A 15,275-nucleotide genomic window follows, 5' to 3' on the forward strand; every position below is an offset into this window, starting at 1 on the left:
TATACATTCAAATTATGACAGGAATAGAGCAGTTTTTCAGGATGAACACTTTGGAGAGAAAACATAAAAGAAATAAGACTCAGACTGAAAAAATGTCAATTCCACATTTTATAGATGATCTGACCTAAATGTACAGAATAGAAATGGGACCATTTGCTGAGATTACAACGTTACTGCCTTTTTTTTTTTTTTGTATTTTGTTCACAGCAACAACTGGAATAGAAACACATCTGATCATACAGTCAAAAAACATATTTACACAATGTGCAAACCATACATACCCCACTTTTTAAGTTGATATTGCTTGTTTTTTTTTAACCCTCCCAATCACTTTGAACTGACAAAAAAAGAAAAAATATGTCTGAATATTTACCATAAAAACCCTGAAAAGAAACATTATCCATTTGCAGTTGTCTTGGCAGCACATCGCAAAAATAAAATCAGCTCCCATCCACACATATGTTACATAATTAAATAAAAATCAAGTCCTTAAGTCGAGCTATATTCAAGGAAATTCAGGCATTCCCAACTTGCATAAGGCATAGTATCTGATGGGCGCTGCCCTCAGCATAGCAGCTACCATCAAATCACCGCTTTACTTCTGAGGTTAACAAATGGATTAATTTAACGTTAAAGTAACATCTTAAGACTGCTAGCAGGAGTCAGTCAAGCTACACCCACGCAGAGTGAGATGAGAAGAACTATAAAACTTGACAGAAACAAAACAGCACATACATCCTTGGTAGCACGTGCGCAGACTCTCTCTCACACACACACACACACAGGCATTAAATGCCCGCTTCTTTTTCATCTTAATGCCTTCGGCCTCTCTGAGCAATGAAGATGGGTGAGGTTCGTTGGTAAGTTGTGAGCAGCAGCTGCAGAAACACAGTCACTTGGATGCATGAGGCGCTTTGCTTCGCCATCACTTGCTTTTCTCTTCGGAGTGCCTCAGCTGCTGCAGTCGCTTGGCGTAGCTCTGAGCCATGGAGTTGATGATGGAGATGACAAAGTAGCAAACCATGACAAGCACCACCTTCTCAAACACCCACGACAGCCAGTTGTCATCCTGGAAGACCCCAAATGAACAAAGATATCGTATAAGTTGCACTCATTTCTGCAAACCAGATAATGAGTAGACAAAACCAACTGGTGCTGTACTTATGTGTGTTTATGAGGCTAGGCTAATGAAGCTGTGTTTGTACCTTCTTCCAAGTAAATTATCATTTCTAATACTTATATTAAACAAAATGCTGGTGTGAAGGAAAAATATGTGGGAAGTTGTTTCAGTTACACAATTTGCCCACTGGAGGGCGATATGTTTAGGATCAGAAACTGGATTTAAAATTCTTTCTTTTAATCTGGTTAGAAACATTTACTTTGCACATTTCTAAACTCTGACATAGCTACTCTGCCCCAACATTTCTCAACTTCTTATATCTGCCATATCAAAGCATCTCAGGTTTCTTACATTAATAGACAGGTGGAGGGAAAAATAGAAAAGATTATGAAAGTAAAAACGAATGTTCTTACCACTGGTCCACTCTTTCCAGCATGGTGCAGCTTATTCTTCTGGGCTTCCAGGTACTGACTGAAGGGCTTCTGGATAGATGGTCCTATTGAAGGAACAGACCTGGAAAAGCAAAAGTAGAAAAAAAGACTTATAACTCACCTACCAAGCAGTCCCAATAAAAGCTTTGAAAGCTGGAAATAAAGTCCTGATCCACCGGGCCAACCAGCAGCATCCGAGGCCCCATCCTACAGATGGGCCCCGTGCTGCAGCTGCCACCACCTCTAATTGTTACTGTGAGAAGGAGTAGGCAGCAGAGAGGAGTGAAGCAGAAACTCCTCTGTCCTTCTTTTATATTCTTAAGCCCTCTATAAGAGCCTGTGTCAGCCCCCTTTAACCAGGAAGTGAGTCGACATGATGTCATCACCTTTACCACCACTGGTGCTTTCATGATGGAAAGATAGCCAATCAGTGTCTGCTAATTTCCCTATTAGGCAGGAGGTGAAGCGCTCACCGGGGCCCAGTCATAACGAACACCGCTTTAACGCTTCTCAAGTCTGAGCGAGGATTTGTTGATGTGGCTCTCCACATGCCGGTAAAGTGAAACAGAGCTTGAATGGAACATCTATCATAATGTCAAACTTATAATTACAATGACGAGAAAGAAAATACTGCAGGCTGTAGACAGTCCTCCTGAATTCAGCCAGGATGTAAACGTGTTGTCTAGACTTGACTAGACTAAGCAAAAGGAAGAGCGATAACAAGTACCAAATGCAGAGAGGGTAATTCCTGCTGCTGAATAACACTCAACTTGAGTGACTCAGGGTTATCTCTCCATCTTTACACACAAACAAACATAATTTTAGACAGACATAAAATTAACAAAATACCCAAATCAGCAAAAGGCTCCATTTGTACAAATCATAGCGAGTCATCAAGGGTGATCTTTGTGGGAAAAAACCTTCAAAACTACAAGGCCAGGAAAGAAAATGTTTTTTTGTCTAAATATGGTCAAAGTTACTTGCTTGGTGATTCATATTGATGACCATGGTTTTGTGAATTTCTATTCACATGGTTTTTCATGTTGAAACCCACAAACTTCAATATAATTTATCAGTTTTTATAATGTTTTTCTATAGGACTCATGGCCTTTATTCAAACTTGACAGGAAGAAGCTTGAAAGTCACCTTATGTTTCTTTTTCACACAAAGGTCAAGAGTTGTAGTCAACTGTAGCAGAGCACTTTATCTCTTAATATTGGATCATAGTTTTAAAGTTATATGAAAGAAATCTGCTTGATGAACAGAACTTCCTGAAAAAAACAACAACTTTTGCTTTCATTTCATTTTAAAAAATCCCAGCTAATCCCAGCAGCTACTTTGATTCTGTTGCCTGAACAGCAGGCAGCAGGCGGGTCGCTCAAGTCTGTGCTTGTGTTTCCTGCCTTGTTCGATCATCCCGTCAGTCAGAGCTGAACCCCGTGAGTCAAATCACCCTGTTTGAATGTTGAATGTGACCTCATACTTTTGGCCAGCAGTGCAGCAGAGACAGATTACATATGTGTGTGGGGGTAATACCTTGATTTTTACTCCTATGCAGTGAAAGCATTTATTCATATGGGACCCCCTCCCCCTCGACTGATCAGCAGTCAGAAATGCATGGGAAAATCTTGACGAACGCATTCCTAACCATAAAAACCAAACCAAAAGACGTTGGTTTTACAAAGAAATAAGGTTCTCACACACTTACCCGATGAGTGACACCATTTGCTCCACTATGTGCTTGCTGAAGGTAATGATAACAAAAAGTTTCTGTGGGAGAGAAGATGTTAATTAGCATTTTTGATTGACAAATTACAAAAAAATTATACAAAAGAAATTCACTGGTTAAAAAAAAAAAAAGTAAATTAAAGTCTGTCTTTTTGACAGAACTACCGTTGAACAGCCGACGGTCATTGAGGCTCTCAGACACCAATTAGAAAACTCAAACCTGGCTCTAAAGCAAACGTTCAGGCTGTGAAGGGGTTTGTGTGGTTTGCAAACAACCAAAGCAGAAGGGCGGGGGGCCCAAAACCACATTATTTTCCCCCTCCGGTTCTGAAACTGATCAGCTTTAAACAGCATGACACACAGCCCCCCTGGACAAGATCAGACAGAATAAATCATGTGATGTCTGAGAAGTTCAAGGTACAGAAATGGGTCTCCCCTGCAGCTTTTAAAGTCTGCTCCATTTCCTTTTACCTTCTCATGTCCACTCAGTGTGTCCTGGACCCCCCACAGGAAAGGGTGACTGACTGGTACCACCAGGAGATGGATTTGTTCAGTCAGAATAGCGAGTCACTTAAAAAAACAGACAGCCCCTCATTGTCTAGGTCTATATTAGTCACTGGTATGAGAGTCTCAATTCCACTCTGTATAATTAAAAATGTTATTTTCTGATTGGCCTTTTTGTGTCATTCTAAACTCTTGTTAAAAAGCTTCTCCCAAAGGTTTCCTCCTTTCATCTTAGAGCCTCTTTAAGAGGTCTGGAAACTTGCTACAACTAAAACACGACAAAGGAAAAACCCAGAGGAGAAGCTCAGTCATTGGTGAGAGTCAACCAGAAGTGCACAATTAGGAGTTTCATAGTAACCATTTTATGATCTCAGCACACGGCTTCATCTTTCCCACAACCCTGTGAGGTTCTGGAGATTCATCAAAGTACACCAGTCAGCAGTGAATCCTTTTCTGCTAAAGTGTAATTTCTGATATGCTGTATTGTGCTGTGGTTAGACAACTGTGATGAAATGATTCAAGAAGATGAATCATATCAGAAGATGTTTCTATGAGGGTGTGAATGTGTGCCAGTATCGTTTCTTAAGTAAAATGGAACAAATCATGAGAGAAGAGCCAGAGCTCTGAACTGCCTTAGATGAACCTTTTATCTGCTCCACTGACCTGTATATGCATCTTGATAATGGCTTTCCCGATCAGAGTTGCTCCAAAGAAAGTCCAGAAGGGAACCAGAAAATGCCCACAGGTTATCCCCGCCAAGTCAAAGAGAGGATTGGGAATCTGAAAAATGCACAAGAAAATTAACTTCTTTAATATCAACATCATTAGCTCAGCAAGAATGACATAATGAAAAGAAACTCATGAACCTTATCATATTTTGTGAAGTTACAACCAAAAGCTTGAATGTATTTTTTTAGATTTTTTTTGTGACACATAATTGTCAAGTATAAAAAAAAATAAAAATCCAAATTTCAATATCTGTAAACAACCATTCTCCACTACAAAGAGAGAAGTGCTGAGCCGAACAAGGCTCCAAATATTTTGGAAGTGTGTCCAACACAGACTGATTGGCTTTCTTCACTCATGGTTTGTGAACAAACCACTTCATAAGACCAGAGAACACAGCAGATATACTAGTGATGAGGTCTGAGGATCTCAAGAAGCACTCACATAATTAGCAAGTGCAGCACAAATGCAAATCTGGCCTTTAGCAAGAAGATGAACATTGCTGAACAAAAGGCATCAGGATGTTTGCAGTTTGCTACAATTGAACATATTGTAGAAGGTGTGTAGAATGAAAGGATTACTGAAGTTGGACAGAGATGAATCCAACTTTAGCTCAGCAAAAGGAAGAAAACCTCTTAGATGCTTCAGAAGAAAAGACTGAATTCAGAATTGTTATCCAGAGCTCAGAAGTGAAGGTTTATATCAGCGTCCTTTTAAGTCAGACCGGCTCAGTGAAATTCAGAACTGAACTGGAGCAGCAGATGTTCACAGCTGCAACTGCTGACGAAGGGAGGTGGCCGAACACACTGACTCATGGAGACTGAATATAAAGCCACGCCACAATTTTCATATTTTTATGAAGACCGTACATCTTTTTTTCTTCCTCTTGAGAATTATATTTTAATTTTGTTGGTCGTTGCTGGTAATCTTTGACTGTGATGTGACAAAATGTGAGGTTAAATACTCTGGAAAGTCACTATATGTCAACAGAACGATGAAAAAAAATTATCTCTACTCACAGAGGCACAAGCCAAGATCCCAAAGAATCCCACTCTTTGCACCATGTGCTGAACTCCCAGTTTTGCTCTTGTAACAAAATCCTGCAAAACAAATTGAAAATGCATTTTAATGTGGGATTGCAGTCAGACATGATCAGACAAATTTGCAAGACTTTCACAACCCATGTTATTTTAAATCTTTTTATTCAATCACATACATTTAACATATAATTTAAGATCTTTGAAAATATAATCACCCTTTCTTTTTTGTTTAAATAAATCAATGCACTTTCTTGTGGTTTTTATTACACCATTTTACTGTAACAGCATAATGAGGAACACGAGCCTCGGTCAAAGCTCTGTGGTAACTATCTCCTATTTTAGAGCTTTGTAATTTTTGCTTTTCTTCTCTCCAGTTGGTGACTCTTCTGGCATTTTGCTCAAATCTGTGTGGTATAAAAGTGCCACAGCTCTTCTGATTGCATCTGTATTCCTGCGGGGGGTTAAAACTTTGTGGTTTTTCTGTAAAGATGACCGCCAAAGCAGGAAGGCAATTAAGAGTCTGAAAACCTGCTGGCACAGTTAAACATTAATTTGGAAAAACAAGTTTTTGTTTTGACTCAGTTTTATAATAAACACACATGCACATATAATTAAATACATTTTTAATGTGGGTCAGTTGATAAATTTGGTTTCTCAGAATAATTCTGAATGTATGGTAAATATCACCAACTTTCTTTGCTTGTTTTCTAATTAAATGTTGTTTTTTTTGTTTACAGAGAACATTATTATTCTGTAATTTTACTCAACAGTGGTTCATCAGCCAGCTCTTTACTTCTGACACTATTAAGAAGAAGGAGGCAGGTGCAGAGATCCTTCCAAGCGGTGAAGTGGGACTAAGTGATGGAGACAATGTCTCCGGTGTTTGGAAAACTCCGTCCTGCTGACTCAGCATCTGATCCAAGCGTTCTCCAGTCATGTGAACTCTCTTCCTGACAGACCTGTCTGTCATTCAAATTAGAGGCCGGTGGGAACAGAGAAGCAGAGAGAGATGGAGGGAGGCAACGAGAGCGAAGCCCGAGGGATGATTAAAGAGGGAGCTGAGCTCGGGGTGACTCACCCACGAACATACAGATTTACTGGAAGTGCAGGAAAGGAGGGGCTGCGCTGAAGTCACATGCTTACTCAGGACCAATCAGGCCTGTTTGGCTCTGCCTTCCTTTGTTCATTTAGAAAATTAGGGCAGATGAAATAAGAATTATATCTTACTGAGGTGATGAGTAATGAGCAAATAATTATGATGGGGGGGAAACCACACAGATAAAACTTAAACATCAGTTTGGTGGCAGAGCTTCAGAAATGAAGACTAAAGAAAAGAAAACCATTAGCTGTTATAAAATCTCTGGAAATCTGAGTGAGAAATAATATACATCTACTTAAAAGTTAAACTGGGATAATACACAAAATATTAATATTCAAACAACAATGAAGACAATATTCTAAAAGAGAATATTTGTTAATTATACAATCAAAAACCACCTTATGAACATGAGTGTTGATCTTTCTGACCTGTGCACCCTGTGCTTGCTCGAGCATCTCCTCAAATTCCTCATAATCCTCATCATCTGGATCAGTTCCTGACTGACGAGCCGCTCTGGCCATAAAATACGGAGGCAGCTCTCCGATCGCCGTCCCTGCACCCTAAACAGACAGCTGCAGTCAGAATACGTTCCCATTTTTCTAATTTGTTTGCATATTTGACCAGTGAAACTGTCAAGTGTCTCTCGTCGTATCCACCACTCACCCACATGCAGGCCTCCAGCCGGACCTTGGACATAATTGAGAAGATGGAGACGGTGTCCTCCAGGCCTCCATCTTTGGGACAGATGATTTGGTCGGGGTACGGAGGCTCTGGGAAGTCTATGGATCCACATTCATACGCTGCCAGGGTGACTGAAGCTATGTGAGGACCCTGAGAGAGAGGATGGGCGCACAGAAACAACAAGAGAGAAAAATCAAATCCATGAGATCAAGACTTCGACATACATGGAAAATGTCAGGAAATATGAAAAGTTTAAATATGGCTGCACAAATGATGCTATTCATATTATATATTTTGGTTTTGGGTTTAAATAACCACAGGAACAATTGCATCTGCTAAAACGTCATAAAAATTATTTCTAAGTGTATTTTTGATTTGATTTGCAAGTAAGATTCCACTAAGTAAGTAGCAGACACTAACAGCAATTTAACTATTCCCAGCTTCCTAGGCTCTTAGGATTGTTGATAAAGGGCCCTCAAATTTCCTTCCAATGAGAACATTTTAGTTTTCCTAAATCTTTTCAGTAAATTGTTCCAGTTTGCAGCTTCCCACCAATCAGTATAATTCTGCTTAATCCCTTTTGAATAGTGAGCTAACAACATCCACCCTATCACAGAGACACACAGATTGGAGCCGAGTCATACGATGCGTCTCGTGACAGGAAGATCATTTATCTTTAAAGATTTCTGATTAAACTAGCTCACCTGGCCTCGCCTGCAGCTGGCCCACCTGCAACTAAAACACAGATGATCCTCTATGGCATCAACACTGACAGACAACGGACAGGCCACCATGAGTCAGTGCTGACATGGACTTTTTCAACACAAACAAAAAAAGCCTTCTTTAGCCCAACTGCAGACACAGATGATGATTCTTAGTTCTCACAACACACTTTTTCAAATCAAAGACTTGATTCAACAAGACATAAGCAGCCAGTGTTTGACTCTAATAAAATGAAAAAAATTAACACAAAGGAGAAAGGAGTTTCCCTTAATGAAACAGTCACTCCTAGTAACCAAGCATAGATCCAGGATTTACACTCAAAACAGAACTTTATTAATTCTTGCAAGATTGAGAAAAGCAGACATGAGTCACTGAGACTAAGAGTCTGCTCATCCTGTTCTAATTGGTCAACAGAGTTAACATCTTATGACAGCATTAACATTGGGAGGCCTCACATGAAGTTTCTCCCCTGAGGGGGGCAACCAACTTTCTGCATGAGATCAGCAGCAATGTCCTTCTGAGAATGAGAACTGAACTTTGATCCTGGGGGAGAACGTCATCCTTATCACAACAGGGTGAAAATGCAATGAGCTTCACCTAACTGCACCTACAATACGATTCAAGTGTTAGATGCAACCGTCTGACAAGTCAGAAAACATCTTGATATAAGAGGAATCTCTTAGAAACATCCAAAAAGTGAGATCAGATGCAAATACTACATCCTCGATGCAAAACTTCTCCCACACAAACAGAACTTAGGCAAGTTTCAGAAAGTTAAATGTAGAACTTAATTTCAATTCAGGAGCTATTACTTACAATTAACTGATCTTTACTTATTTCATTAATCATTTCAACTTCCTTGAAAACACAGTAAATACAAATATCCTCTTGTATTAACTGACACCACTGGTTTAACACCATTGGTGTCAGTTGGTTTAACACTGTTTTACAGCCTCAAAACACAGGATACTGTCAAATAAAATCTATTATTAACAGGTGTTTTATTTTGCTTATACAAATTTGATTAAACATACTCTCTGCTAGCCAAGGAGCTGTTTAAGGTAACAAGAACCTTTTGATTTAGACTAATGAGTCAGCTGCAGGAGCAAAAGTATTTTGGAGGTTCCGAGGGAATGTCTGGAGAAAAATTCTTCAGACATTCAGCCGAGGAATTCAGATTCCTCGGCTGAAGCCCCAAGACATGAAAATGAATCTTGCCAAAAAAGAATTTTTTTTTGGCAAGAGTATATATATATATATATAATATATATATATATATATATATATATATATATATATATATATATATATATATATATATACACTGTCGTATTTGAATTAAACTTGAGTAAAAGACTGACAAAAAAAAAAAATAAGATGCTAGATGTCTTACACAAACAGATTAAGAAGTTAAATGGCAAGATGCTGAATTTTAGAAGAAATCTAAACTGAAACATCATGATGAATCATCACCGTGGTGATGACCGAACCTCATGATCTAATCCTCTCCCAGTGATTCCTGGATTGAGGCAAATCCACAGAAACTGAGTGTGGTTTATACTTAGATTGTCACACGAGACATAAATAACTGACAGTGACATGGTGCATTGTCAAGATAAAGAAAATCTAGTGCTTAGAAAAATGGGAAGCCATCTCCTTGTGAGAAGCAGCCTTGTATCATGTGAAACTTTTAGTTTTTCAGAGAAGGATTTAAATAGTTGCAGTAATTTGGGGACAGTTGAATGTGTGTAACAAATCAGGATATACAGTGAGAATCATTTAAATGGTTCAAATCAGTTTGTCCACAAGTGACCTTTCAAACAGTTTCCAACAGAAGAGATTAAACCCAGAAGTGTGTAAAAATGCTACAATTAAATGTAATCTTTTTTTTCTACCAAAAATAAAATGCATATCAGAAAGCTGATGTTCCAATAAGAAGATTGAATTATAGGAATAAAATAAAAATTTAAAAAACAAATTCATATTTTTATGTACAAGAATTGGCAGAAAATTAAAGAAGACAGAACTGGACAAAGAAAATTATCAAGATGAAGCCATATATTCTTTTTTTTTATTACACTCAGTACATGCAATAAAACAATGTGTTTGACTGGATTTACTGTTGCCAATAATGTATCAATGCAGTTGCTTTGTAACTGCTGTAATTGTTGAATTAGTTTTTTTAGAGCAACATTTATGTTTGACTGAAGACTTTGATAGCTCTGTTAAAAGTATAAACCATCTTGAATAATTTTTTTAAATAAATACTGTGATATCTTTGTCAGTTCACATTACCTGTGCCTCCCTTATAATTATATACAACTGAGTGTTAGCAATCAAAATTTACTTAGAATGTTTCTTAATTAATTAAGAAACATAGTAGAACACTACTTATGTTATTTTAGTAATAAAAAGTAATAGCTTGAAATGATATAATCTATGTAGTGTTGTAAAGCTTGACAAATGTGTTTTGTCTCTGTACCGTCATGATGTTGATGCCATCACAGAGCTATTGCCACTTCTATTTTTATCCTTTAGTCACGATGTACATAAATAATGGTTTAAGGAGAAATTTGTTAAGAATAATAAGGTGTTTTTGTTTGTTAAAAAAAATACACAGAAGTTACAAAGACAGACTTTATGAACTTTGGAGATGGTGCAGTGGAAACATGAGTCAATTCCAGTGGAACAACCCACACTTTGAGTCTAGGCTGTGGTGGTAAATTATGATCTTTTAATGTGATAATATAACTAATAAAACAGAAGAAGAATTGAAGTCACACTTCCTCTGTATTATGGAACAGATGAAGAACCAAAAGTAGACAAAAATACCCAAAATGAAACCTTAAGTTCCTGAATGATGAACCCAAGGAAACCAAGACAGCAGAATGAAGTGAAACAAATTCCAACTGATCCTGATCAAAAAATACTCATGTTTAGGATATTTCTGAAAACTGAAAGGTCACCCATATGCATTTCTTATTATTTAGTTGCAGGGGAAATGGCAAAGGGAATTCAGCATACCCACAAGTGGACACTGAACACCTCAAAGTGGACAAGCATTGCCGACTTTCTTCTACTCTTTAATTTAAGCTAAAGTCTACTTCTGACCACATCTAAGAGAAATGACACACACTTTCAGTGACTCGGTTAATGTAGTTACTCTCAGACAAGCGTTGGCGGGCAAGCCAAAGGTCACTCCTGGTTAACCTTAGATTGATGGGTATTTTGACTCAGAATGTTTAACAAGAATGACATGTCTGGGTTTGGAGGTTGGCGCCATCATCTGGCAACAACAGGGATAGTAGTAGAAGTATGATAGTAATAGTTATATCTTCAATAGTAGTGTGATAGTAGTGGTTTTGGTTAATCTCAAATACTCAAATATCTCCAGGCTTTGTTACGTTATAGTGTCACTTCAGTCCAAAATAAAGCCACTACTGAGTAGGACATAGAAAAAGTATACATGCAAAGCCAAGCAGATTAGCCCTTCACATCTGATGGAGGGGGAGTCGTTTCACAAATACTAAATTGATACTAAATGGACGTCATAAAGACAACTGTGTCAATATCGTTAGAGTTAAGGTTCGTTGCTGAAAAGATAATATATTTTATTGGCCTTCAGGATAACATTACAATGCTTTTCAAGCAAATGCATATTTGAAAATCAAAATTGAGAAATGGCACTCTACACATCAAGTTTTTACTTTTTCATCAGTGAATCTGACAAAACAGAAAGAAACATATCCTAGAAATATGGACTTGTATGTATTTAAAGTGTAAACTGTTAGCAGTAAAGCCTAAGGGACTTCTGTTATCTTTACATGTGTATGCAAATTCAAAAGAAAGGCCCATTTTTTTCTTTGGAGCCGATTTCTGTTAGAAATGTTTTGCATAACCAGGAACATGCCATTGATTTTGTCTTACCAGATAAAGGAGGAACGTGTGCAGACCAGTCCCCAGTCCCACTGAGGACAGGATCCCAAGGCCCACCCAGTAGGCACACCACAGGAACTTCTTCTCCAGGTACTGAACATACTGTCAGGGTATGTTGAGAAAATGAAAAATAAATAAATAAATAAATGCTTTGACTTTCATACGTTTATTTACTCAATGATAAAGTTTCATTTAGTTAAAAAAAATACAAATGAAATGTAATACTTTTAAGATGGATACAACTTTAGTATTCCTGTTTGACATTTCAAAATGTGAAGTCCATTTAGAAAACGAGACATTATAATCGGATAACATTTAAGACATTTGTATAAGTGGGAGTGGGATATCCCAGCAAATTCACCCAATGTTGGGAAGTGCATCGTACAGAAAAATTGTAAGCAATTGTGGCATCTCAACTCTACATGTAAAATGTTGCTCCTGACAATACAATTAGAAACACTCAGAACATCTATTGCTTTTCTGAAAGGTTCTCAAGTGAAGGCGTTTTCTCCCTCATAAAAAGAAGTTAACACAAGTTAAGTTTGGAAAGTTTGATCTGAATGAATCACAGGACTCCTGGAACAACGACTGTGGGGTATGTGAGGCAAAAGCAGAAATGTTTGGACATAACACACATCATGTTTTACAAAAAAAACAAAAAAAAACAAATACACCTCACCACCTCACACCATCAATCAAGCATGATGGTAGGTGAATGGTGATTTGCCAGCTGTGTACTTTCTGAAAAGACTGCACTGTTCAAATCAACACTCTTCTGTTACACCTCAGTGACCGAGTGAAGTCATCGCAGACCTTTGTCAGCTGACCTACATAGGAGTGAGACCCCAACTGTGTAATGATGACAGAGGGCCAGAGTGATCAGCCACCTGGAGGATTTACAGCAAAAACACACCTTGCCCAGGCTGCTTTCTCACTATTAACACACTGAATAGTGCTGAAGTTCCCTAAGGCAGAAAAGATCACAGGACTTCATGAAATTGTTGCGTCTTCAATAGTTGTGATGCTTAGAAATAAAGCAAAACTAATAAGGTGTTGCAAGCCTTTGTCAAGTTTTAACTCTTTAGAACTGGGAGATATATGACACTACATTGTATCCTTCAGAGTGTCACTACATTCCTCCAGTGGTTCTGCAACATCAGCTTCTCAACAATAATGTGAGAGAATGATAAAGACATACAGCAAAAAACTTAGTTATGATTGTGTAATAGTTACTAAGACCATAGCTGTCAAGCACAGTGTAATTATATGGCTTCCAGAACAAGGTTTCAAGTCCTATTTTGATTTGCTGGATATAACTTTATACTACTTTGTCAACTACTTGATTTTCACTCCTTTTAACTCATTAGACATAAATTCAATGCAGTGCTTCTCTGCTTTAACTGAACCTTGACAGCAAACTGCATTGATTAACCCGTAAGCAAAACTTCCAGCCAGCTGAAAGTGTGATCAAAGGTTACATGCCAACAGTGTACAGTGCATAGTAGTCTATCAACAAAATATTTCTGTAAGCAAAGTCTAAGATGATAAAACCCGAATTATCATCAACTGTTTCACAGTTTTTGATGAGGCAGTGGTGTTCATTTAGCTTGTTAAAAACAGAAAGTAAAGCCTCACCATTTGGTGTGATCCCTCAGTGGAGTATGTGATCGAGAAGAGGAAGCATAACAACAAAAATACAAACACTGTGCCTCGCCGGTGCCAAAGCCTGTGTGTAAAAACAAGAAAATGAAAATGATCAAATATGCTGGTTGATTAAATAGAACTAGTCTCTATTAAATATTCTTATGACATTAGTTTTATTTTCAAATTGGATCAAAATTCATCTAGACTCAATTACTTTATCTGACAAATATTTTTGAGCTGTCTAGAAGGTAAGACAGTGCAGGTCTTCAGTATTTGTGACTGATTTATCAGCAGGAAACCTCTGAGTTGTTTGAAAAAGAAACAACATATATCACAACTATGAATATGTACCAGCGTAACCGCCACAGAGCAGTACAAAAGCAAAGATCCAGTAGCAAAACCTGTTTGAGGCTTACTCAAAAGTCCATTCCTTTAGCTTTACGAGGGTCTCCAGAAGAAAATAGTGCAGAGTGACAACCGGCCTCCTCCACAGCAGGAGAGACAGACGCTCCTCTTTGTCTTTCTGCCGTCTCTCTCTCAATAACAAGTCTGAAGGGCAAACAGAGCAGGAATCATCTTGAGTTTCAGTACAACTAATAGGCTCATTAACTAATACATCCTGTGGAACGGATAATGCCAAATACATAATAAAGGTTGTAGTCAGAGGTCTGTCTCGTTTGCCGTCATGCGGTGAGTTGTCAACACGGGTTAAAACTGAAAGGAGCCCGAAATGAAACTGCTGAAGCAATTTTATGACACTGGCAGGAGGTTGCTGTTAGCAATGAAAACATCAGTGTTAACATGAGCTGAACTTTTTCGGTTGTCTTCGGCCATTAAACCTTTCACACTGACCTGTGGACTTGCCGTTCTGTTTATCTTTGGGTCCTGCTCGTTTCTGAGGCTGTTCACAGCTTGCTCCATTGGCTGCCATCTCACAGTCACCAGCTATTTAGATAATCTACAAAGAAAAAGACGAACAAAAAGCTGTTAGATTTACAGACATCAGGACTCTTTGTGTCCAGTTGCTTAAAAAAAGAACAGTTTGTGACGGGACTCCGTAGTAACATCATAATTTGCGGCTCTTGAGCAATAACCTGTCAAAGTATCAACCTCACGTTTCTGTTCCTGGCGAAAAAAAGATAAGAGAGAAGCCAAACAAATAAAGACAGACAGGAAAAATATTACCAATAGACTTACAAAAAATAACGAATGAAGCCAAGTGGAAGAAATGTCTCTTTGTAGGTCAGTCTGTAATAGGATACGAAGTCAAATGCGCTGATTCCACAACCGTCCACATGCTAACCGGCTAGCCAACTGGGACACCGGAAGCCTTTACATTTAAACACGAACTCTAAAATTAATTACGACTAATCTTGTTTGTAGATTAACATATAAACTTATACTGTACAATAATAACAAGAAAGCAAAAGAAAAAAGGTGATAACCGATTAATTTTGGTTAAATGAATCAATACCACCGTACCTCTTTCCTGTCTTCTTCACCCGGAAACATAAAACGTTGACATGTCAAAATAAAAGCTAAATTGTATTGATTCTAAACCAGTTAAATACTTAATGTTAACCAAACCGAAGAATCCGTTTTCCCTTTGATCTTAAGATCTTTGATTTTTCAGGTGGGACAAT

The 15,275-nt window shown here is 38.0% G+C and overlaps 1 protein-coding gene across 2 annotated transcripts; it reads right to left on the minus strand.

Annotated features, from left to right (window-relative positions):
* Positions 1-95: 95 nt before the first annotated feature.
* On the minus strand, positions 96-15,205 carry vmp1 (vacuole membrane protein 1). Of its 2 annotated transcripts, none has more exons than XM_055028438.1 (12): positions 15,115-15,205; positions 14,485-14,590; positions 14,049-14,181; positions 13,624-13,714; positions 11,980-12,090; positions 7,312-7,479; positions 7,077-7,208; positions 5,529-5,609; positions 4,447-4,563; positions 3,260-3,321; positions 1,534-1,633; positions 96-1,069 (listed from the first exon to the last, which is right to left on the minus strand). In XM_055028438.1, exons 2-12 carry the CDS (start codon positions 14,561-14,563, stop codon positions 926-928), a joined length of 1,218 nt encoding a protein of 405 aa, XP_054884413.1. In that variant the 5' UTR covers positions 14,564-14,590; positions 15,115-15,205; the 3' UTR covers positions 96-925. The 2 variants fall into 2 exon arrangements, with proteins under 2 accessions (XP_054884413.1, XP_054884412.1); XM_055028437.1 differs by lacking the exon at positions 15,115-15,205 and adding an exon at positions 14,830-14,956.
* Between the last annotated feature and the right edge of the window lie 70 nt (positions 15,206-15,275).

Source organism: Poeciliopsis prolifica, unplaced genomic scaffold, assembly GCF_027474105.1.
Source record: "Poeciliopsis prolifica strain line A6 unplaced genomic scaffold, Auburn_PproV2 SCAFFOLD004, whole genome shotgun sequence".
NCBI lineage: Eukaryota > Metazoa > Chordata > Actinopteri > Cyprinodontiformes > Poeciliidae > Poeciliopsis > Poeciliopsis prolifica.